Source organism: Castor canadensis, chromosome 1 (genome assembly GCF_047511655.1).
Source record: "Castor canadensis chromosome 1, mCasCan1.hap1v2, whole genome shotgun sequence".
Classification (NCBI taxonomy): Eukaryota; Metazoa; Chordata; class Mammalia; order Rodentia; family Castoridae; genus Castor; species Castor canadensis.
The window spans coordinates 93,119,281-93,145,980 of record NC_133386.1 but is presented as its reverse complement, the minus strand read 5'-3'; the positions used below and the strand labels follow the sequence as shown (position 1 = coordinate 93,145,980).

Sequence of the window (26,700 nt, the reverse complement as noted above, 5' to 3'; positions counted from 1 at the left end):
TAGATTCCTCGATAGTAATACAATTTGTTGATGTATTCATAAGATAATTTTATCTATATGGTTTCTGTATATAGTATCTATACTTTTTAGGATATGTATCAGGATAATCTGATTGTTTGATTGATATATATGTTTTTTCTTGTAAAGGAGATTTACTATATTCTCTTTGTATACCATGAAAGCAGTATCTCCCATTTTACAGGCTAATATATTATTTGGAAGGATATGTTTACTTAATTGTTGGAAATATATTTTAAAATTCCTTTTTAAAATTGAGAATCAGCCTATTTATTATATGAGTCTGACAATTTTAAAGTAGATTTAGAGGTAAATCAAAGAGGTGATCAGAGTACAGATTTTGTGATAAAAGTAATAGAAAAAGTAGTATATAATTTAGGAAACTAATAGTTTATGAAAATTGAAATCAAAGACCTCTGTGATAGTTCTTTACTTGCGTTTCAACATTGTATTCCGTTGTAATTCTTAAGTAGGGTGAGGCTGAATGCAGCATGATTGGTTATATAAAAATGTGTGATTTTCTAAAACAAATTGACTTTTTTGTGTGTACACAACTGGATGTCTTTGAAAGAAGTATTTTTGCAAATTGACAGTGGTATGCCAGTTGTGTTATGCATTTTGTTCTACATCTGCTACCCAAAACTCAACAATATTTCTCATAGGAAATACTAACAAAGGGATAGATATAAAGCTTTAGGAAATGTCTAAGAGATACAGTCTATCAAAACCAAGTAATTTTAGTTTGGGATATTTTTAAATAATTAATTTGAGAAAGAAGAAAATGTTACTTAATTTAGAATATACTTTTCCATTTTGAAAATATAGAGTGCTTTCTACAGGGCAAGTAAAATATGTACTCATTAGTAAATATGGAACTTAATAACTGATTTTTTTATTTATGAAATTTCAAATTGTATGAAATATCATTTTTGATGGTAAAAGTTTTTGTTACTAAGTATCCTTGAATACATTTACAATATAAAACCATTATGAGTTTAAGTTAAAATGTTTAGTGAAATTGGTGCTAAAATATACAATTCTTAAAAGTCAAGAAAAAGTGCTATGCAATATACTTTTCAAATGTCAAACATATTAATATCCCAGCATTTTTGTTTTATTTTAAATCTTTAAATTGCTGTATTTATTTTTCTTCGATTAATTTTAGTACCATATTTGAGACTTCCTCATGGTTTCTCATTGCAATTTATCATGTCACATCATATGTTATGTATTTTTATTATTCATGCCATTGTGTTAATTCATATTTCCATGTCTAACTATAAATTTGCTGATTTCTTTCTTTTGTTTCCATCATTATGTGCATTTAATTCATTGAAGAACAAGAAAACTATAAGTCTTCTACTAAAGGTAAATATCAATGTAACTTTTTAGCTATTTAATATTGCTACTTTTCTTTTCTAATAGTCAAAAGCTTATTTAGCTGTACTTATTGAAATAATGAGGAAAATTATTTGACAGATAGCTGTTTCCCTGAAATGATTTCTGTGAGGCACTTACCTATTCTTTTATATTAGGTGAAGCTTGTAACAAAGAGGAAAATATTCCTTTAAAACTATGAATAGTTTTGCTTCAAAATTTGTCCACATTGGTAACTAAAATTCATTTGTCTTTGGAAATGATATTGCATAATATTATATGTTAATATATTTTGTAATAATACACGACATGTTCTTTATTTATATCTGGTTTTTTTGTTGTTTTCATTTCCCTGCTTTCATAAAAAAAGGGTTTAATTCTCACCTATTCAGGGTAAATTCTGCTACAAAGGAGCAGATGTCCCTGGATTTTACTGTCCTTTTATCAGTAAACTTAGTAAACTTTCAAACCCTCATCACAGTCAGTCTTCTGCAAAGCAGCTACCTAAATGTTTGTACTCTGGCCCTCAATATTGTATGATACTCATAAATTCTCTGTTCTGAGAGGTAGAGGAAAGGAAGCTCATTCAGGGTGTCATGTTGACACATTTCTGAACTTCTCCCTGTTGTCTTTTGGATCACATTTTAATTTTGGTCTTTGTACTTGAGTTTCCAATAAGCTGCAGGCCTCACTACAAACATATATGTACCCACACCATTTCTTATTCAGTATTGTGATTGGCCTGATTAAGTATTTGAATATGAATTTTCAGTTCAGTGTAGTAATGTCACTAATACTTAAAATTATATAAAAGTACATTTATCCAATATTTGAAAGTGGATTGATTGAGTCAATGTGTTGTCCATAGTGACCCTCAGAGCTTGTCCTGAGAATAGTACCATCCCTATTTTGTGAATGAGGAAACTCAAATTCAGAAAAAACTTTTAAAATTTGTTCTTAGGAATTTAGTTAGATTTGAAGGATTAATTTTAGTGTGACAAAAGCCTCAGAATTTTATATTAGAAATGTATTGTGACCTAATTCTTTTACCTGAAAGAAAAGAAATAGTAATTCTATATTTTGAGTTCTTTTTGTATATGCATTATTACCCAGAAGATATAATTCACTTATCAAAACAAAAAATTTATATGGTATAACAAAAAAGTTTGCATGAAGTATGTATATTTATGACCTTGCTACAGAGCATGATGGTTAGTTGTTTGTATAAGGTCAGTATGTCCTAGATGAGGGGTGTCATCACCTTGTCAAGTCTTGCTTGGAGACAGGGTGTAGATATGCCTCACAGAAATGACCATCTGACTGCAAACAACCAGAGACATATCCCAAAATTCATCTATAATGACATAAAGCCACAGACAATATTACACATTTCCTCTAGGACTTAAGGTCATGCCTTCACCCACCGAAAGTAGTTCTCAACAACCAAAAAGGATAGAAGCAAGCTCAGATATTTCTCCAAAGTCATATTTTAGGCTCCAAAAGAAATACATGGTTCTCAGCATAGAAATAACACTCCTCAGAGCTGTAGTCCCTCCTCTCTGGGATGTATCTTAGTGAAGAATTCAGGTTATCACGAGTGTTCACTTCCTGGATAAGTGAGCAGTAGGACACACCATTCTTAGCTGACTATACAGGCCAACAGGCTTATTAGTCAAAGTTTGTCTTTGATGATTTGTCGATGAACTTACTGAACAAACAATGTTCCCAGTTGGCCAGGGGCTAAGAGATTTTGCTGACATTTAAGATTTTCAGTGCTAAAATCAGGATAGTTCTAGGCAAAGTGAGATAGCCACTCTAACTATACAGGACCAATGTATTAATTTTTCAGCACATTTTTGTAAGGCCACATAAAGAGAAGTGTAACATGCTATTACCATTAATGGTAAAGTGTATATGTTGATAACTCAGCTAAGAGCGTTATATATTTATCTCATATTTTCACAACCTGAGATATCACCAATAATATCCTTACTTTCCAACTGTCAAATCTAAAGCTTTCAAAGTTTAAAAACTTGGCCCCTTATCAGTCATTCACTTGGTAAGTGATAGGAGAGCAAACTAGACACAGGTGTCTGACTTTTTTCTTAACCAGTCTCTCTACAGGCTTTCCAACATTCAAACAGCACTTACTGAATACCTGCAGTGCATGCACTGCAACCTTATTGTAGCAACACGTGTTTAATAGAACTGAGTCAAAGTGCATGAGTAGAATGCCCAAAGTAACAAAGCTGCTATGAGGCAGACGCAGATTCTGGCTCCACGGCCCGCGTTCGGTCCTCTGCGCCTCTTCTCACCACACCAAGATCTTGGAGAGGCCTGCTGTATTCTCTGACCTCCCAAGGTGACCCAGTTAGTCACCATTCAGCTAAATCAATACCCAGATTTCCCTTTAAATTATCCATCAACTTGAGAAAACGAATCCAGTGTACTTAAAAAGATAACACAACCTTGGGCTTGAAGTTAGCTAAGGAATTATAAATAATGTTCTTACAGCTTAATTTACCTTTTAACTCTTTATGTTGAAAGCTGGGAGACTGTATCATTTTAGGTTTCACAGACTGCTTTTAGGCCTATTTTAAATTATTCATGCTAAAAGTAAGCCAATTTTTCCCTCTCTGCTACATTTCTTGGACAGTTTTAAAGAGCCCATGAATGTAGTTTGGGGGCATCGAAATAATATAAGAAGATCAAAACTGAACCAGAAATTAAATGGCTTCAAGGTGAGAAAAATATTATTGTCGTAATAAATTTCTAATTTACATGCCTTTAGAAAATAGTATTTCTTAAATACATTAAAATTATGGCTTATGGAAGCAATTTTGAATGATATCAAAGCACATCACTATGTTTTCTACAAATATAATTTCCTTTAGTATGAATAAAATATGTATAATTTATATACATGGATAATGAGAGGCAATTCGAGTCCAAGTACTTAAATTATTTCAACAGGGACGAAGAGCAAATAGCATTTTGTTGCTTTTACTTTTGTAGTTCACTAATAAGATATGTAATAATTATAATAACCAGACCAAGCTAAGGATTGTCTCTACATAACTGTGTTTTTAAGTTCTAGGTTTCTGTAATAATTGCTCAAATTACCTATGCTTTTCTATGTTAAATACTGGCAAAAACCTTGCTTGCTGCACTGATATTTGAGTATCAAACCTATGTTATGAAAAACAAATTTGTATGGAACTATGGCATTAACATTATTTAGATTTGGTAAAAAAGTAAAAATATTAATTTTAGTAATTTTTCATTTTACCGGTTATTGTATAAATGGCAGTTGATAAGGAAGAAAGGAATACATTTTATATAATGTTATAATGAAGCCCACTATTGACTTTTGACTAGTAGAAGTTCTAAGTGTAGTTTAAAAATCTGTTATAATGACTGTGGGGAGACAGAGGCAGGAGGATCTCGAGTTCAAGCCCAGTCTGGGCTACATAGCAAGACCCTGTCTCAAAAAAACCAAGGACTGGGATGGTAGCTCAGTGGTAGAGTGCTTGCCTGGTATGTACAAGGCTCTAGATTCCATCCCAGCAATGAAAAAAACAGATAAAATCTGTAATGAACAGTTAAGGGAATTACCAGAGAGTGAATTGTGAGCTCACCAAACAAAGATTCAGTGTAGACTTTGTCTTTGTCAAATGAACTTAAAGGAACAGTTGCAGTTCAAGTTGGAGTGGAAGGGCCTGCATTGTTGCTCTATACCTGGTTGTTGCTGTTTACATTCCTTTGTTGAGCCTACATTTCATAAGCTTTTCATCAGGTCGATGTTGGACACTTCTGCTTCACGACAGAATTTATGCCATCCCTACAGGCAACTGGCTTGTCTGTTCTGTCTTTTTTCCGTGATTATATATACTGCCTCATCTTGACTTATTAGAAAAAAACTACAAAAATAAATGTTTTGTGGTTTATTTAGAAATAATACAGAAAAGATTGCTGTTATTTTTGGTGAAAAAAATCAATTTTGTATAGTTTATTTCAATCTAAATAAAATGTGAATTTTCTTTAAAAAAAAAAAGATAACTTATTTTAGTAGTGTACTGTGGTGGTGGACATGGTAACAGATTATATACTTGACTTTTGCTAAAATAAGTAAACTGATTTGTGTGCTTTTCAGAATCCACATTATCTTAACTGTCTTTAATACCAAAGGATTTCAATTTCATTGACATTTCATTATTATTTAGTAAGTAGCATATTGGCACAAGTGAATGATTTCCTGTTATTGTAGGTAAGATTTTGATGATTGGGAGCTAGGGAGATAGCTCTGTGGTAGAGTACATGAGGCACACGTGCACTCATGCATGTGCACATACACACACACACACACACACATACACACACTTTCTAAAGGTGCAGGTTTCTTAATCTTCCAAAGCATTGCTTTTCTTGAATACTTATTATGAATATTTATGGAGAATTATTTAGAGGTTCACTATTTAGAGCTCTATTAGTAATGTGTCTACTTTATTCCTCCCTCCCTCCCTCCCTCTCTTCCTCTCTTTGTCCTTCCTGCCTGCCTGTGACAAACCCTAGCCTTCTCTTTTAACTTTGGGCGCCCAGAGTGTGAAACAACCCAGAGAGAACAATTCTGCTGACTCAAATGTATTTATCTGAAACGGTATCATAAGCTTTAAAGCTTCTAGGCATTTCACACATACCAGACCTCAACCTGCAAGATATACTGAGTAGAGGGAGCACCTCTTTTTCACTTTCAAGTTTTGTGCAGAGGAAAATAGAAAGCAAGCATTTGTCTAACCTCAGGCAACATCTTTGATATATTTTCTATATAGTTGTTTTTGCCCTTCAAATATTGTAAAACTTGAGAAGAGTCCATCAAAACTCATAGTTGAATTTATCAAGATTATGCCATATCAAGCTTTTCAAGACAGATTCTGTTGCATTAACATTACTGGAATAATTAAAATGATGGATAAACCTATCAGAGGTCATTTGGCATAAGCAACATGACAACCTCAATAATTGATTTTGCTATCCTTCAAGAAGCCTGATTATACAGGCTGCTGTTTGTCAAGATTGTATTAGGAGTGCCTTCTAAATGAAACAGTTGTCCTTCTAAATACATACACATTTTAAAAAAGCCATTTAACTCTGAATAACATAAAACGGTAAGGTAAAGCAGAGTCTTCATCAAGAACCTGACTGTCTTATCTGACAAGGACTGGAGTTTCCAGTGTTACTCTCAGGCTTGACAGTTTTAACACTGAGAAGTGATGCCCAGGGTTGGCAGTGCTACGCTTTTTTACCTTATTGAGTGGAAATAAGCATGCTGACACAAACATGGTCTTGGTTTGGCTGTGCATAAATATCCTCTTTCCCCTGTGCCAATGTTAAATTTCAGTGATCTATACCAAAAGTAGATTTTTTTCTTCTGAGGTCAGACAAGATCAGGCATGTTCAGAGAGGTGTGGCCCTAGACTAGATTATTTTCTTTAAAGTCTTGAAAGTCACTGTGGTGTTTTCACTTGACATGTATTCTTTACTTGTAGTTTGTGCTTCTCATGTTGGAGAGACGTTTTCTTTCATTTTTTATTATTTCATAATCCTTAATATACAAAGATGCAAGGAAAACAACTTGAAACATTTCTATGCTTACAAATCAAATTGCATTTTACTCAAGGAAAATGACCTCAAAACTTGGACATTTGTATTTAGTCAAAATAGTTTAAACATTTGATCTTTATGTATAGTTTGTATGTATGTAGGGGGTAGTTTGGAAGTTGTATGAGTATTACATCATAGTTGCATACTATGCTTGTATGACTCCAAAACTGAACATTAAAGAAATGCCTTATTTCTTAATTTGAAGCCATGACAGAAATAGAAATGTAAGAAAAACAGCTGGTTAAATTTTCCTTAACCTCTATAGTTTGAGTAAATTAACAAATTTTAAAATGCTAGAAATTAGATAATAGAACAAAAGACAAAGTTGTTACAGTTTTCCCGTTTTGCAAATGTGAAAAAAAATGTAAGTACCTTAACAATATGCAAGTAAAATAAGAGTGCACAATAGCAGAAGTTCCTGAGCAATCTCCTCTCTTTTCCAATAAAAACCTTAGAGGGACATATGAAGATTGATTGAGGGAGCATTGATGAGCTGATGAATGGTGATTTGTCTAGAACTGTAGTACTGGTTTAGATTTTTTTGATTGTCATTCCTAGGTTCTTAGTGTTTTGCCACATTACTTCTAGATGAACGAAAAATACTAAATTCTTAGTCCTCTGAGGTCTAAAATACTACAAGCAGAGACTAGTATTGCATTTAAAATTTTTCAAATATCAAACCACCTTACTTGATATAATAATGTGAGATCTAGCTTACTATTAAGTTGTTTTTGTGTAGTCTGAATATGACTTGATTGCCTAAGTTAGCTTTCCATCTTTTATCGCTTTCTAATCTCTGTGTTATTTTGTTTCCTGTATTTGATTTTGCACTATCAGTGAAGTTATTTCTTAAAATGTAATTGTTTAAAGAATGAAATTTTTTGCTGTTATTGATAGCTAAGGTATTATAAGTATTTCATTCATACACTTCATTCCACCTGACAACTTCCAGATGCAAGGTCATTATCACTGTCATTGCTCCTGAAAGATGCAGAGGTGAGGACGTGGCTCATCTCAGCTCCGTGTGTTGCCATACAGCAAGGAAGCAGAGATTTTAATTTCTCTATTCATAAAATGTGGTGGCATGTTATGATTGACCAGATGGACTTAACTGTCCAGTCCACTCATGTATTAGGTAAACTTGTTTTAAAAAAAGCTTATGATCTTTTTACTTTGACATATTTAGTAATATAAAATTTTACATTATTATCTCCCACTTACAATCATATTTTACAAGGAAAACTTGATATTAGACAGTTTAATAGTACTATTTTCCCTCCATACACAATCATTTAAAATTTCAAATTTATGTTAATTTCTAGCTACATGGAGAGACATGTGAAAGATTCAAGGAATTTTGAGATGAGAACAAATTCATTTTTTATATAAACTCATGAAAACATTTTAAGTACATTTACAAAAGTTTTGTGTTCAGATTGAATGGTACTAAACTACCCATAACTATAGCATTTAAGTATTTTTAAGCAAGTTTCAATGTCTTAAATCAGCATTTCCCAAATAATCACTTTTTGTTTGGAAGTATATTATTGACTCTTAGACTTATTCAAAAATAATTTTTAGCACAGGTTTTTTTAAATAATATGAATGAGACAGATCTAGAAAAATATATATAGGCCCAACAGAAAAATTTCAAATGATTTCAGCGTGTTCATATGTTCACCAAAGTTGATACATCTTTGATCCTGGACTTGATGAGTTTGTGAATCTTTGCGAATTATAGTTACTTTGATTACCCTGCATGTTCCAATTACAGTTTTTCTTTTTGGATGAGTTTTAGAAGACAAATTATTTCTCAATTTTGGTTTTATCTGCAAAAATAGGTTCCAGTTTTATACACTATTAATTGTAACTTGAGTAGATTTTTTAAATTTGTAGATTCACCTGAATAAATGGCAGAGTTTGAAAAGGACAATAAATATAAAATTGCCATGAAGAAAAGGGATTTTGGTCATTAAATATATTTCAGTAAAGTAATTTTTTAGAAAGCACAACTTATTCAACATAAAACTTTATCAGTCAGTTTATAGTTTATAGGGAAAAATTTGGGCCCTTCAGCTTCCTCAAAAAAAGCATATTCATAAAATTGCAATGCTTATTACATCTTAGGGACTAAGAAGATAAATTATTTAATATACTATCATACTATCTGTAATTATAGTTGAAATAGTCTATAGAAAACATTCTTATATTTTGATTTTATGATATATAAATTCAATTAAAAAGTAAATGAAATTACATTGCTATAGAAAATGAAAGGAATTACTTAACTCTGTGCTATGTGACACGAGATTAAAAAATTAAAATCTCTCTTTTTTATCTTTCTGTAAAGGAGTAACAATTAGCATTTTGTTAGTCTACAATACTATCAACATTCACAAAGTTCCTTAAATGTGGAGTATTGAAAAATATTTTATTTTATATTTTAATTTTGCTGTTAGAATCAAAATTGATAAAATAGTGAAAAATTTAAATGATGATTATTCTTATTATTTAAATGACGATCATTCTTTTCAAAGTCAGATATTTGAGCTCTCTAGGATGTGGTTAATTTTACTTACGGTGACATAATCAAAGGATAATAACATTTCAACAACTCAATCCAATTCTAATAATTGCTATTATTCTTTGTATAAGTCACGTAAGTTAATGGGATCATATCTTCTGGTTCAATTTGAACCAGAATTTCATGAAAAATACCTTATTTTACTTGATAAACTTGTTTTGCTGTTTAACTTGACACACTTACAGCCCAGAAATAACATCATTTTATTCCACAATATGCAGCTGAGAAATAAAATGGAAAAGCACTCAAAATCTTCAAAAAAGTTAAAGAGCTTCCACATTCATGCTGAAGGTTCTCGATGATAATGAAGACTTTTACTGAAACACAGTAACAAATATACATGAAATATATGTCATCTGGAAATAATGACAAGTACTGTGTTAGATTATGTAATTATCTATCCTTTTGATATAAACAATAAATGATGAGCTGTTTGTTTTTTCACCTCTGTTCTTGGAATCCCAGAGCAAGCAATGAGGCTAGCATAGAACTTTATTTTGCTGGAGTAGCAAGAGTATCCAGGCATGATTTCAAGTCAGAATATTAATTTGGACATTATTTATGCCCTTGACATGTTTAAAACATGTCAGCTTCAAACTCTTCAGGAATAAATACAGTAACATAATCATTTTTAGAAGGTAAAGATGAACTCATTTAAAACAATCGTCAGATAACTTTTAGTTAGGTACTAACTAAAGGAAAATGTCTATTTATAGGAGTGAGGTGTTGTTTTGGCAAGATTCAGACTCTCCAACTGTTTGAAATTCCTGCAGGCCAGTAGTCTTGGGCATAATCATGGGGGTGTTACCATCAAACCCAAGAACTGAGGGGTAAAAGTGAAGGTTACAAGGCTAGGAAAAGAGAAATTTAGTTCTTAAAGTCAATTTTATTTGGTAAACTTAGCTAAACTACCAACACTTAAATACTTTTAGGTGGTGAGAGTACTTTGAATTGCTTTGAGTCCTAATTATAGAGTATAACTGATTACAGTTCATTTGACTTCTTCAATACTTAGAGCAAATGACTGAGTGCAAACCCAGAGGTCCTCATGCCATAAGCAGATAGTTGCACATTTTCGATCTTGCATATGACTTTCTGCAAATATAACTCACACTTTCCAATAACTTAGTTTCAAGTCCTGGTTACTGTCAGGTAACATTTTGCTTTATAATATTCTCTTTGACTCCTTATATGTTGTCAAGTAATGAATAAATTTCTGAACTACTTTTCTCAAGCTTTCTGTTGAACCGTCTTTCTATTGTAATGACTGTCAGCAGTTACTGTTGCTTCAGTCAACATTTTCAAATCAAGTGTGTATCATTGCTTTAATTCACATAATTGTGCTGTTGGAGATTAACTTTGTCTATTCTAACTTACTGAATTTAGCAATGTGAAATATTAAATAATTTGGTGCTAGTATGATTAAAAGTGCAATTAAAACACTTAGGCACAAATTGAAGATGCTATGCAATTAATGTATTTGTCTCTTAGATTAGGGCTTTGTACAAGAACACCCAGTAAATTACACTTATTTACTTAATTTTTAATGTGGGTATAAATGTTGCTTATGATAGTCTACAATTATGCATTGCAACAGAAAAATTTGTTAGCAAATGAGTATAAATTCCTTGTAAGAGATGAAATCAGCAGTCAGGTTAATCAGATACATTGATATTCCCGTTAACTTTTAAACCAATAGTGTCCCATGGCAGAAACCTCATCATATATTTCACCAGACATTTTCCATATGTTTATGTGTACACACAAACACACACGTGCACACACACACATGTGCACACACGCGCACTCAGGCTTTAAAAATAAATCTTAACACTTTCTTTGGAGGTTGAGTATTCTAGCAAATTGACAAAAGATAAATTGTAAAAAATAAACTTAGATCTCATTCAGCATAGGTATAAGATTTTGAATAGTTTACACTGCACACAACTATACCCTTAGCTCTTTAACCTGTTGCTTATAGACTGTAAAATTTAAAAAGTTTTGAAGTTGGGTTTATGATGAATTCTGATTTGAAATAAGTCATTTTATTGAAGCAATTATGGTCTTCTAAGCAGTCATACTTTCTGTTTAGAAGGTTAATAAAGGCTTATCATATTACATATTACAAATTAAAGAGCTAAAAGAGGATACCTCATTTTCAAAACTTAGGAGTTTTATGTATGTGGCTCTCACATAGCCATCAGAAACAGAAAGTCAGTCTTTTATTTAAGCAAGTCCATTTTTTGGCAAATGTTCATAAGAAGCTACTGGTAGAAATTCATGATTTAATTAAAAAATTCTCCAAAAAGGAGATAATTATCAAGCAAACAGCTTTTAGATGACTTGTACTTAGCTGAGGATGCTGTGTGTGTGCATGCTTGTAAGCATGTGCATATATGTGTGCTGTGTTAAGTATGCAGACTCATTTTCTATATGTACATGCAACAACCAGTTGTTTAAATTGAAAACACATTTTCATAATTAAATTTGGTTTACATAATGAGTTATGAAGAAAATTAAAAATATTTCATATTAGAGAAATAGGGTACTTATCTTTTGTTACTAACATTTGTGTTTCCCCATTCTATGTAGTTTGAATCATGTTCATCTTTAGATTAACAGAACTAGCATTATGTATTTGGCATTTTGTTTAATTTATTAATCATGTGTTATTTCTAAAATTCATTTCTTTGAACTCATTTCGAAAGCATTAAAATCTGAAACCATCAGTTCGGAAAGATGCTTCACGTGTGTTAATAGGCTTCCATTGTGTGTTTTTGCAGCAAGCTTAGTAGTGGAGGAGCGCACAAGACAGATGAAAATGAAAGTGCACCGATTTAAGCAGACAACAGGGTCTGGTTCTAGTCAAGAACTTGATCGCGAGCAATATTCCAAGGTAAAATTAGTAGTATGCAACCAATAGTTTCCCTTGTAGAAACATGCAGTGTGTGTCAGGCAGGATTAGCAAGCCCTGAGTTATGTAGAGGAAGGTATCATTAAATACTAATCTTGCTTCATAATTTCTACCAAAGCTTGAAAAAACCTTCCCAGGTTGTGATATTTTCACAAGATATAACCATTTGAATATGATGTATTTAATTTTCTTCAAAAAAGAAAATATATAAATAGTTGATATCAATGTCACTTAATGATTGGTTGTTTAGTCACATTTACAGAAATAAGGTAGATGACGCTCTTTTGTTGCTTGAATATCACTTAAATGTTGCATTTAAAATATTAAGATACATATTGGTAGTCTTAAATATTATTTTGGATTGGTGCTGACTATTGAGGCCTGTTAGTAAATGACAAAAATCCTATGATTTGGGATTTCTTATTTATCTGTCTTTGGTAAGAAAAGTAACTGATTTCAAACTCTTAAAAGCTGAAATACACAATTTCAAGTGTCTGTAAGCATTACTTTGTATTTCAGTGTTTTCTAAGAAAACACTAAGAATTTTATGTACTGCTAATATCTCATAAGTTTAATTAAAATGCTGCAGAATGAAATAATTTTATCTTTTATCTGGTGTATTTTTAAATCTTTTTAAAATACTACAAAAGTAGCAGCAGTCATTTCAGGCCAACCTTTGTTGGAAGTAATGACCTATTAGAAATCCATATAATTAAAACCACATTAAATCAATATAATTAACCTACATTGTGGCCCAGAAAAACTTGTTTTTTGAAAGAATGAAGGTTGTTCACTATAGAGACAGATATTCAGTTACTAATACAAAAATTAGAGAAGGTACAAAATACAATTTTCTACCCATACTGCCCTGGGATCATTCATGTCAGATACAGACCGTCAGACTACACTTCAATTTAGATGGAGAAGCTTTCCAACTGAGACAGGGCAGAATGGCACTGCTGTTCAGGGGTGCCAGCTCCCAAAGTTTTACCAGCCACTTTTTACAAAGCAAAATCTGGAAAACAAAAAGAAAATTGTTAAGCAAAGCCTGTTCACCTGTCATGGAGTGGCCAGCTCTGTATGCCTTCTCTGCAGCTTGTTCCTTCTGGTATTTCCAGCCTACTTGTCTGTCTTCTCCACAAATACCATCATCTCTTGTTTTCTTTTACTACAGATGCAGTAGGTACTAGAAGACAGGGTTACTGACATTTTTTACTTTGCTTTTAGATGCAGTCGTTTGAAATTTCTTTAAACTGGAAATAAGTCAGAAACATCTTATGGATTTCTTAGCCTTATGTTGAAACTTGAAATAAAATAGGGACATGGGCCAAAATGGGAAACAAGAAAAGAGTAGCAACATAAGTACTTATGGAAATGTCACAGTGAGCCAGCACTCCTCCAAACAAGTAATATATGCTAAAAATATTTTTAAGAAAGAGCCAGGGTGAAATATTGAAAGCCTTTTGGTAGCATTACAAACGAAGACTCTACTCACTAATCAGTCAATCAAAAACTCTATATAATGAAATGCTCTAGAGCTCTCAACCACCATTGTCCATAAGGCATGGTAACTTAAAAGCAGTCTTGCCTTGTCAGAGAGATACCAAATCCTCTGGCTCACAGCAATTTAGAATTTGAAAAGACTTCAAAATCTTTACTGCATCTTACTTATTTACCAAAACTATGACCACTGAAGCTCATAGGAAAGGAAGTAATGTATCAAAATTAGTAATGCCACGCTGTAGAGTTGACCTGCCACTCGTGCTCCACTTTGTTCTGCATTGCGTGTCATTGAAATGCACTGCAGCCTGACCCAGAGGCTCTCACATGGCTTTAGTTGTACACCTGCATGCTCTCTTCTCAGCACCCTTGCCCTTTCTTCCATTGCAGTTGGGCATTTTAAAAATCCATTAGTATAGCTGGTAATACCAACAAAGGAGAAATCTAAGATATGGCAGCTTTAAAAACTTTAAAGAATATAAGAGAGGAACTATGTAAGATAAAATATGTAATTAGCCTATTTTTGTTTTATTTTGTTTATCAAGTAAAAGGTGTCTATGCTCCTCAATGCTGACCTTTATATTATGGACTAATGCTTCCAATAGAAGTTTTTTTATTAAATTTATATGAAATTCATACATACAGTTGTACCTACTAACAGAATTTTAAAAATAATGGCCTTTTTAGCTACTTTAAACTTGTGTTGCATACTTTTTATTTATTGTCCTTTTACACCAATAATTTATGTATTTTGCAAAGATCTCTTTTTATTAGTCATACATATAAGTTATATTTAGAAATTTTAACTTTGTTTCTTAATTGACTCTTTTTTACTAGTCTCAGGAACTACACTTGTTTTTTCTTTTTGCAGTGCTGTAATTTGACCTCAAGTCCTTGCTCTGGTTGCTTGAGCCACACTCCAGGTGCTTTTGCTTCAGTAATTTCTCAAACAGCGTCTTAAGCTTTTGCCAGGGCCAGCCTCGGGCTGGGAGCCTGCCTCCACCTCCACATGGTTGGGGTCACTGGCATCGACCACCGTGCCTGCTTGTTTCTTTGAGACCTGGGCTGGCCTTGAACTGTGACCCACCTCCCTGCACTTGACACTTTTGATGAATCAATACACCATTGTTGAAAATTCTGCCAAATAGAAATTGGTAACCACTCTCAAAATGCATTTAACTAAATACCACTACGGCTGTATTTTTTCAGGGAAAAATAATTATCAGATGAATACAATTTCTGCTTTTTTTTTGAAACTTGTTACTTGTTTTAAAAGAGTAAATAACCCTAACATCCACCCTGAGTAAGGAACTAATACTGACTTTGCTTTTGAAAGACACAAAACTACAGAATGGCTTTGGTATCCTTGAAATGTGTCACAGTGCTATTTTTTCGTTGATGTCGTTCAGAGTCACACACCTCAGTGACCGGCTGAGACTCCTAGTTGAAGGGAAATTCACATTTAGGCCTCACATTGTAAGAGTGAGATGTTTCTGTAACAGAGGCAGCAAATGAGACTGACATGATGGACTTTGTAGGTGCTGCGGAATGTTTACTGTTAGTTCTAAAAACAGCAGCCCTGCGATTAGCCTCCTCTCCCATTGATAACATACTTCCTTCTTTCTGGTCAGTATAAATTCCTTCTGAGTATATCATCTCCCTCAACACATAACTCCACTAAAATATCCAATTGTTAAATAGGAAATTCAATAAATCATGCTTAATAGAAAATCAAAGTGATTATTGAAATTTCATCATGCTTTTCTTAAAGAGTAAATATAGTAGAAAAAGGTAACTAATAAATAGTAACTATTTCATTCCCTTCAAATAGTCAAAGTGAAGAAAACTATGATTTTGTATCAGGATGATCAACATCAGAAGATATGGGATGCCATTATGGAAAATTTTATTTTGACATTTTTTATTTCATTTGTGTGCTGGAATAGCAAAGCCTATATATAAAATCAAGTTGGAAAAGCAATGGGTTTTAGAAAAGGAAGATTTCATTAGTTGAAGAAATATTTTCATTTATACTTATATATCCTTACGCTAGCTACATTGCTTAATATTGACAGTCCTGAAATAAGGGAAGCATTTGTTCTGGGTGCCAGTGCAAAACCAGAAAATCTCCTACAGATGGATAATCTTCCAGTATTAAACCCCAATTATTTCCTGTTTTCTTGGACAAGCTATCACTACAATACATTCAGAAACATTATAAATATCACCATAGTATATCTATTGTATCACAGTAGTTTTTAAAAAACAGTAATATAATTGTGTTTGCACCCTAGCAAGTGTTAAACTCAAGTTCTAATCTATGATCCTATTAAATTTTTACCACGTATCTGTATACTTAAGAACAGTTCCTGATGGAATGAGTCACGTTAGTCAGGATCACTGTATCTGATATGACAGTTTGTTTTTAAACAGAATTATCTCATTACTTCCAACACATTAAGTAATTCATTTTACAGCAAACATGAAATTGTGTAGTTAAGTCAGTTCTGGGCATATTCTTCTATGTTAGCATATGGTTTTCAGTGATAGTTATGATAAATCCTTTGGGAAATTAATTTTATAAATATTCCATAACCTTGGAATTGGTATAAAATTCTCTAATATATAGATGAAAGGTAAAGAATTAAAGCTAATCTTTAAGTGTTTTAGGACCAAACTACTCTTACATAAGGGATTAGGAAGAAAATCTATTTTTTTAAATATTATTTTATTTTTTTGTATGTAAGGGTTCAATTTTTAGTTTTGTCTTAAGTAGTATATTTTAGCAAGAGACTGTATATTATTAACTCTGATAAGTACTACTAGAGGATAGATTACTTTTTATGAGGGCTTAGTGAATAATTGAGATTTTCATACCTTTTTTACTCATAAGTCTAAATGTGAATTGGTTGTTGGTAAACTTACCAGCCAAGGGTTTAATTATATTTGGTTATGTTTTCTTTTATTTTATATAAAAAGTTGTACTATCTTTCCAGTACCTCAGATAAGAGAAATACTTAATTATTTTTAAATTAGCCACAATTAAATAACTTTGCTATTATCACTATAGCACATATAGAGTATGCAAGTTATTTACTGTGTGGTCCTTGCAGTAAGATGGTGAAGTAGACAGAAGAGAGTAGACAAACCCCCTTGATGAGTTTGTGTGTTCTCACATTTTATCTGATCATTCCTAAAATCTCAGAAAATGAATAAATAAAGGACAAGTTTAAAGACATTTAAGTATTAAGTATATATTGCAATATTAATAAGAACACCATATTTTACTTTTGACACTGGGTTACTAGTTTAAATCTAAAAATGTCTAAAAAACCGTAACAGAAATGAAGCGAAATCCACTCATTGCCTCTGCTGCTTTACTCAGCTTGGTCCCAGCACCTCAGCTCGGTTTCCATGTTGGCCTTCTCTTGGTGAGGATAAAGTTTTTGAAGCAATCCAAGAGATAGAGTATGATGTGTTAGAATAAAGAATTTGGGTAAATGGAACAGTTTTAGAAACAATGAACAAGTACAGATATGTAGAAGCAGTCTCTACCATGAAAAGAGTTGAAAATGAGTTAATCAGGCTGTAGTAAAAGCAAAAGAAAAAAATGAGGAACTTATGTACTACAAAAAAATGACGAATACAATTTCATACCTTAAGCATATACAAATAATCCAATGAATTTTCCATCCAGGCAATTAAATTGTGTGTTCAGTCTTCATAAGCCATTCTTATCAAGATTTTTATATTGTAAATAATATACTATATTAATGTTTGGATTATCTTAGATTCTACACCTACTTTTACAGAGGTTCACTTTGTGGCAGTTTAAGTAGTCACTAACCTCACATCTGTGTTTTTCCCCCCATAATCCGATGATGGAGCTCATCCTTTCTTGTTTTTAATCTTTAGTATAACATACATAAAGATCAGTACAGAAGCTGTGATAACGTCTCTACCAAATCGTCAGATAGTGATGTCAGTGACATGTCCGCCATTTCCCGAACCAGCAGTGCCTCACGCCTCAGCAGCACAAGCTTTATGTCAGAGCAATCTGAGCGCCCCAGGGGTAGAATCAGGTGAGTTGACAATGCCCTTTACATTCCCTGGATCTTTGCCCTCAGTATAACGTACAGCCAGCTTCCAGAATATTCTCTCCAGAATTCATGTTTAGTTCAAGTAGCAGAAATAAAAATAACTGGGTAAGGGCTGGGAGCGTGGCTCAAGTGGTAGAGTGCCTGACTAGTAAGCGTAATGTCCTAAGTTCAAACCCCAATACTATCAAAAAATAAATAAAAATAACTAGGTGACTTCAGCACTGACTGACTTCTCTAGTAGTCACCAAATTACACAAATATTCAGTTGTGTCTGCTGATAGATATAGCTTATTACTATAGTCATAGCTATAAAGACGGCTGAGAGTCACATTTTCAGCAGTTCCATATAAAGTGATAAGATACACAGAGCAGTGTTAGAAAGCTGTTTCTGTAAAGAGCCAGATAGTAAACATGTAAGACTTAGGACAGTGTCTTTCACAACGACTCACACTGTCATTGAAGTGTGAAAGCCATACAAACAAATAAGCATAGCTCTTGGTCGCTCTGTCTAGCTATCTGTCTATCTTTCTATCTATCTATCTATCTATCTATCTATCTATCCATCTATCTATAATCTATCATCTTTTTGCAAAAGCAGACAGTGGTTACATTTTCCCCAAAGGCTATCATTTGTCCACCTCTTCTTCAACCTCATAATGGCCAGTCTGCTTTCAAGATGGGGTACAATGGGGCTGATAACAAAGTGCACATCCCTAGTTTACATTATGTAAGTTGTAAAACATAAATATGTAATCTTGTTAAGTCACCAATAATGTTCTTTGGTTTTTGCATGACAAATACCCTGCTGAAAGGGAAATACCTCAGACGCTCAAGCTCTGTTTAAACTAAAGCAGAATTACTATGGAAAAGCATATTCAGTATTTGTTCTTAAACAGTTTTCAGAAATAGAAGTTTTATGGAAGAAATGTGGGAATGGATGAGAATCCCAACAATATAAATGTTAAAAATAGGAACAAATAACTTTATAATACACTGAAAGTCTGGTATTATTGCACAGTTTGATGTGCAATAAAATGTATCCCAAAGATTCCTTCAAACTGGATTTTCCTCAGCCTAGCTTGTCTGTTGAAGCAAATTGAAAATAATTATCTTCCTGTTAACAATTCATATCTGATAATCTGGATGAACAATTTCAACTGATATTTTTAGAAAGAAAGTAGAAAACAGGAAAACTTTAGTCTACTCAACAAAGGGACTAGGATTTTTACAGAGCATAGGTTGAAACATGCTAGTGCATTGGAGCCAGAGCTTCTATGTGGGAAAAATGCCAGCCCAACAAATCAGCACTGATTAAAACCAGAGGCTCCCTTGCTGCCTAGATCAACACAAGTTTTCTTATTTGTTCAAGGTGCTAGGGATGAGTACAAATGAATTTCTTAACTGGTAAACCCATTTTCTCTAAACACTTTCCTAGTTTCTGCTTCCTTTCCCTTCTCTATAGTTTAAAACCCATAAGAACTGAGATTTTCCTTTTTTGTACGTGGATTATGGCTAACAGCTAAACAAGTTTTCCTTTCAGCTAATATGAAAGCTACGCTTCTTGAAATCTCATATTTTATGTCTGCTATTCTCCATATGCAGGCTCTTCTGTTACAAGGATGCCCTGCTTTCAGCACTAACACATGAAGAAGGATTATGCTCAATATATTACTCTTTCTTAGTTGTATTCTAACTTCATAGATTTTATAGTTCTTTGTGTTCAAGTTCATTGTTAAAAATGAGCAGATTATAGAATATGTATCATGATAAGTAAAAACAAATCTTCGAGTTCCTATCATTATAAAGACTTCATTATTTTTTCTGCTTGAACTGGGGTTAGAAATCAGGACCTTGCATTATTAGTCAAGTGCTTTATCACTTGAGCCAAGCCTTCAGGCTTTTTTGCTTTGTTTTTCTGATAGGTTCTTGTGCTTTTTGCCCTGGGCAAGTCTGGAACCATAGACCTACTTAAGCTTCCCACAGAGCTGGGATTACAGCTGTGCGCCACCATGGCCAGCCTAGGACTTTACTATTTTCTAAAACTTCCTAAGAATAGGATTTAGGCCATACGCAAGGAGATAGTAAAACATTAATTATATTTAGGGGTTTAAAACTACTTTTATATTCTGCGTTCTTATATATGTGCCTTCTTTCATCATTATATGACATAAGAAGTATTTAATTATACCTCTCCTTGAATAGACTTTATTTTGGGAGTCAGCAAAATGATTTGGAAGACTTTGCAATATCTCCTGAAGTCAGTGTTTAATGCCATAAAAGCCACTCTGGTACCTGTCCCTCTTATGAGGGACTGTAGGAAGGAACCATGTGACATGACCTTATCTTACTAAATAATACCGTAATATGTTGTCACTCAAAACACTAGTGCTTTCCATACTGCTTACTACATTTTTCAGTCAGTGATTTACACTACACATTATGGTTTTAAAGGCTTTGTGTTTGGGATAAGGATTATACAACAAATAATCTTGTCTACATAGGGCTGCAATGATGGAACAACTCTGAGGAAGGGCAACCTTCTGACAGACGTGTTCACTCGTGGCAGTCTGCTCTGTTTGAAGTGGCTCATCTTGGGTGATTGAAGAGTTCACTCTAGATGGTCTAAAATGCACCTCAGGTTTTCAGTTTAAGTTTATAGGGAGTAGTAGGAAAAGAAAATAGACTCTAATGTTTGTAGAGGGAAAATAACCTTCTCTAGAGATAATGATTTAAAACTTACTCTAAAAAGTTGTTGAAACAGATTAAAAGCTATAGGCCATAAAGATGCTTCTTACAAGACAAAATCAACACTTAATGCTTCAAAATAATATTTCCTTTGTTACAATTAAATTAGATTCTTTTTGCAATCTGTCTGCATGATAATTTATAGCATATCAAAGATGAAAAAGTCAAATAAGTGGGCCTCAGGAAGTTCTCATGTTCTGTGAATGTGTATTTTTGTCTTTGCATATCGGAGAGCTGGCCAGTGATTGGAAAGTAGCAGTGTTGTGTCAGTTGGTAACACATCACTTTAATGATCCCCACTTTTAATGATAGCTAGATTATGGACATTTTTCAATACTTGTCCATTGAGCAAATCTCATGTTTCCATGGCTATTAACCTATTATTTAAAATGGCTGGAATCCCCTTTTGCCCCAAACCAGTGCTTCCCATGTCACTGTTTCCTGTGCCACTTTCATATTTGCCATAACTACCTAATGCCTATATTGCTACACTTCATATGTGTTTAAAACACTGTGGCTCATTAAGTATATTTTATTTGTACCAGGCATTCGAGTAGGTGATTTACATGCACTATCATTATCACCAAGTAATGTTATGTAATGGTTACTTATCCAATTTTGCAGATAAAGATGAAAGAGAAGCACACATGGCCTGTAAACAGTAAAGCCAGAGTTGAGAGCCTGCCAGCCCAGCTCTGGAACAGTTTATTCCATTTGGCTGGGACTTTTTTGTAACATAAAATGTAACATTAACAGTGCACATAAGGTGTAAATAATAATAAATGCTCATGTACCTACCACCAAGCCTAAAACATTAAACAGTATCATTAAAAGCTGAGCACCTATGAATGGCTTCCTCACCCAATCCTGTCTCCACAATGTCAGGTACAATCTCCCACTGATGTGGGTGCCAACTCTGTTCTTTGTCAAAGCTTTACAAATCCCAAGTCAGTTTCTGGCCTATATTCCATGAGTCTTGTGCTAGTTTCTGTACCAATACTGCATTCTCATAATTAATATAGCTTATTCTCATAATTAATATAACTAGCCATAACCACCATAGGGCGATCTCCTCATTTGATTCTTACTCCTCACCAGTGCTGTCAGTTTGTTTTGTTCTTTGTTCCTATGTATTCATTTCAGAATTAAGTACATTCACTTTTATAAAGTAATTAGGATGACCTGTGTTCAATGTATAAATTGATTTGAGAGGAATTAGAGAGACTGAGAATTCCATTGTATATTTCTGCATTGATTTTTTTTTATTTAGCATCACTCCAACGTTAAAATGTTTCCTTAAAAGTTCATATATACATAACTGTTTTTGTATTTATATACACCATATATTTGTAGGTACATTCATGATACTTAAATATTATATTTTATCACTGGTTCTACCTATTATTTTATAGAGGAAAATTCATTTTTTGTGTATTTTTTAAATTTAAGTCTAACTTTTTTCCTTAAAAATACTGTATTATCTGAGTCCATTCAATTTTGGCTTGTAGTATCTTCATTTTTACATAATTTTAAGTAGACTTAAATTCTACCACATACTATTTTTTATTCATTAGTTATTCAGAAGTTAGTGTGAATTTCCAAAGGTATGGAATATTTTTGATAGTTTTTGTTATTTATTTCATACTTAATTACCTTCATGATGTATTAAGAATGTATTTTGCTTGCCACTGATCATTTCAAGTTTTTGAGGCTTGAATTATGGACTTTGGTATTTTTTGTAAGCATTATGTATCTGAACGTTAAGCAAATAGCATGTATTTTTCAACACATGAAGCTTATTATTTATACTGTTCAAAACCTCTTGCTGTAGTCATCTTTTGCCTATTTAATTTGGAGTGCCTGGTTAAAAATCTCTTCGGCTGTGATGTGGATCTGTCAACTCCTTTTTCATTCTGTCCACTTCTTTACATGAGATGATTTAATCAGGTTCTAGTTCAGAATTCTTTTATCTTCCTTGTGATTCAACTCATTTATCATTAAATTTCTTAATCCTCAAAAATATATTTTGCTTTAAAATATTTTTGTTTCTGTATGAGAACAGAAGCATTTTAGAAGTGTTCAGTCTAACTTTTCTATGACAGAAAATTTTAGTTTTATCGCTTGCAAATAGCCAAAGGTAAATTTTTTTCTTCCAACTTTGCAGTCTATCATTTCATGTTTTGGTTTATTGACCTGCATTTTTTTAGCATAACTGGAGACTAATCTCAGGGTTTCTAGACAAGTACCCTACCACTTGAGCTTTGCTCCCAGTCCTTTTGCATTTAGTCTTAGGATCTCACTAATGTCTACCTGGGCTGGCTTGGAGCCAACATCCTCCTGTCTCTACTTCCCAAGCAGCTGGGATGACAGGTGTGAGCCATGACACCTGGCTGATGTGCATTTACTTAGAATTCTGATAACATTTGGGATTATTTCAGTTATTCTCTGCTTTCACTTTTTCTTAATCCTTTTTTCTGCCTTTCCTAATTAGTTTTTAATGGAATTGTTTTTATTTCATTTATTCCCTTTATTACTCTAGAAATTTATTTTTACTGGCTAATTTGGTGGCTCAATTATATGTTTTTGGTTAAGCAGTAAATTTAAACTCAGTAATTACATCCACATCCTCTTAAGGAAAAAAAATACAAGTATCATATACTTTACGTCCTTCTGCCATTGGTGTATTTTTGTCCAAGGCTTTAACTATCTGTTGGGTTCTTTCTCCAATTATTACATGTCATCTTTCTTTTAAGTGCTTTATATTGACTCAGTTTTTTTTTTTTGCCAGCAATTATTCATGTACCCTAGATCTTCATTCTATGATCATTTTCCTTCTTCCTACAAAAAAAAAAAAAAAGAAATCATCCATTAGAAATGCTACCCGTGAGGGTTTGTAGTCAGACTGAGACACTTTTCCTCTTACTGTTCTTTCAGGATCTTTGTTCATGCAAGGTTTTGGTTCTAACTCTCACTGGGCCTGGAACCAGGACTCTAAATGTCTCATCTGAAAAACCTCCCCAGACGTTCATCACCTGATTACGATTTAAATTCCGTTTTACTCTTTTGGCTAAGGGGATATGCCTTTCTTGTGAACTGAAGTTTCTATTTTAACAAGTACTAGTTGAGATTTTCCCATGCTTTCTAGACATTTAAGGATAAAGTAGTTTTTTAGAATGTGTCATCTACACCATTGCATGAAATGGAAGTTCATATTTGATGTGTTACTCTTTTCCATGATCTAATAAAAAAAGATATTCAAGCCAGGCATGGTGGTACACTCCTGTATGCAGGAGACAGAGGTAGCAGGATCTTAAGTTTGAAGTCATCCCTGGCAAAGTTAGTGAGACCAAATCTAAAATACAAAATACAAACAAACGTGCTGGAGGTTTGGTTCAATTGACAGAGCACTTGCTTCCCAAGTGTGTGACCCCGGGTTCAGTCCCCAGTACTTCAAAATACATATGTGTATACATGTATTTAAAAAAGCAAATTAATGAATTAAAAAACCTGCAGATGTGAAATCAGGTCTCTAGAGACTTTATTCCAACTCAGAGAGCAAATGCCAGGGCAGGGCATAGTCATTGCCTCTTGAACTGGAAGTGAGCTCTGCGGAGTTTGAGAAAATAGCACTGGGGAACATAGAGGGTTTGATGAAGAGAGCTGAGCACTGGGAAACCTTCGGAGAAGAAGAATGCTGCAGCAGAAACAGGAGTGAGGGGAGTCTTTCTCCCATGTCTTGCATGGGGAACAAGACATGTTTCTCTCTCTTTTTCTCTCTCCTCCTCTCTCTATACTTTATCCTGTTAAACAAAAATAAATCCTTGCTAAAACTTCAAAAAAATAAAAAGAAGAAGCAGCAGCTAGGGAATGGAGAATAATGTGGAGGGGTAAAGGTAGATACAGCTCAAACTGAGAAAGAGAGTCTGGAACTCAGGGAATGTTGAGTTAGAGGAGCAGAATAGGATGGACTGAGGTTAAGAGAGTTGATAATAATCTTTAAGTGAACAACATCCTGCACTCAGAATTCCCATGAAGGACAGCGTGCGGCCCCAGCCTTGCCCTGTAGACTGCTGTCAGCTCACATGCCAATCTTTGGTTCAGTCAGCTGTGGCTTGGTGCCTCTACTAACTAAGGTGGAGAACATCAGCAAGGGTACAATTTCTGTAGACCCAGGTTTATTTTTCTGTTTATTCATACATTCATTCACTCAGTCATTCCCCAGTCTTTTATTGGATGCCATATGCAGATACTAGAGTTGATACTGATTATCTGGAGTAAAACAAGACAGACATGATCCCTGGCTCTGTTTTATGTGCATCTTTTTGTTTTATTAGTATTTAAGTGAATCTTGATTCATACATAATAATACTACAATGTATATATCCCCTTGAAAAAAGAGAATCATACCTGCCACTTGGACCTCACAGGACTGTGTCTGAATAAAATAAAATAGTATATCAGAATTCTTTGGAACTGAATGCTACATATTTATCACTCAATTACTGCATGTATTGTATGAGGTATTAGATGAGTTATTTTATGTCTTAAAAGTCATCCTTAAACGTCTCATGGGGCAGATGGCTACCATATAGTATGGCACAATACTTTGTAGAATGTGTATTTTGATAACTCATATTTAACTGATTCACCTAACTGTGCTTAATGGTGAGCTGGATGCGTTTAAATGTTGGCTTTAACTTTGAAGGAGATCGGTTTTATTACAGTGGAGGTTTTCAAAGTTATGCCTTTCAGCATAGGTGCTCTAATGAAATTAATTGTCTCCAAGAGACAGAGAGAAAATCCATACAGTCAAAACAAATGAATGAACTATGGGATGAAGACAATACTTAGATTTGAAGACTACAGCAATTGTTCCACTGGTGTTTGTTTTACATGTCAAAGGTCTATGAAAAGCTAATTTTTAGAAAGTAAAGTGCTGATATTTTAAAAATATACTAGAAACCAAAATATGTGGTGCTATAAATTCTAGTGCCATGATTTCCAAAGAAAAAAATAAAATGTGAAGTCTAGTTCCAATTTTTTAGATATTAACTACTTTTTAAAATTCAAATAATTCTATAATTTAGGTGAAGAACTATAAAATATTACAACTGTATTTTCAAAGAAAAAGAAAACTATCAGATTGGTATGCATTGGTTTTAATTGGTCTGTTTTCCTACTGTATATTTGATTAAACACTTCATATTTGAGATAGATAAAATATTTGTTACTGCTTTTTAGAACTTTAGCTTTACATAGTATGACAAGTCTGTCTAAAGGAATATATAGTTTACTTCCAAGTTCATTACAGCTTTCATAGTCAACAGATATAATACCCTTCTTGGTATGAAAGCAATGTGGAAAAGTGAAGTATTCTTCACTTTATCATTTTTTAATCACTTAGGAAATTATCATTTAGAACTATGTTTCTGTACTTATTTTAACATGTGATTACCTTGATTTCAACTAGGCTGTTTTAAAGCGTACGCCTTAAGACACACTTAGTAACCAAGTGTGAATTAATTAATAATTGTTAATTGAATACATATTATATATACCATATAGTGAATCAAGAAAATGGAGACTTTAAAAGAACATACATGCTAATTTCCTATAATTAATGGAATCACTTTCAGAGTTTTTGGAACAATCCAAAATATTTAGTTGTCCTCTTTGTTCGTTTATAAACTAGAACAACAGATATATTGAGAAAACATTTGTCTGTGCTAACTTTAAATTTTATGATTTCATCATAAATTACTTTTATGTTGCATATATCACTTGATATTATATAAAATCAC

General features: G+C 33.2%; 1 protein-coding gene across 50 annotated transcripts in view; it reads left to right on the top strand.

Annotated features, from left to right (window-relative positions):
* Positions 1-26,700, top strand: part of Rims1 (regulating synaptic membrane exocytosis 1) — a 405,270-nt gene that overhangs the window by 315,941 nt on the left and 62,629 nt on the right. For 26 of the 50 annotated variants that reach the window (XM_074079910.1, XM_074080099.1, XM_074079953.1 and 23 more), the window contains 3 exons: positions 1,357-1,386; positions 12,424-12,536; positions 17,970-18,136. The exons of 6 other annotated variants lie outside the window; for them this stretch is intronic. In XM_074079910.1, coding sequence (XP_073936011.1) covers positions 1,357-1,386; positions 12,424-12,536; positions 17,970-18,136 — 310 coding nt within the window. Of the gene's footprint in view, positions 1-1,356; positions 1,387-4,051; positions 4,137-12,423; positions 12,537-14,925; positions 14,978-17,969; positions 18,137-26,700 lie in introns of those variants that run through there. 18 more of the 50 variants (XM_074080070.1, XM_074079920.1, XM_074080011.1 and 15 more) reach the window with 5 other exon arrangements.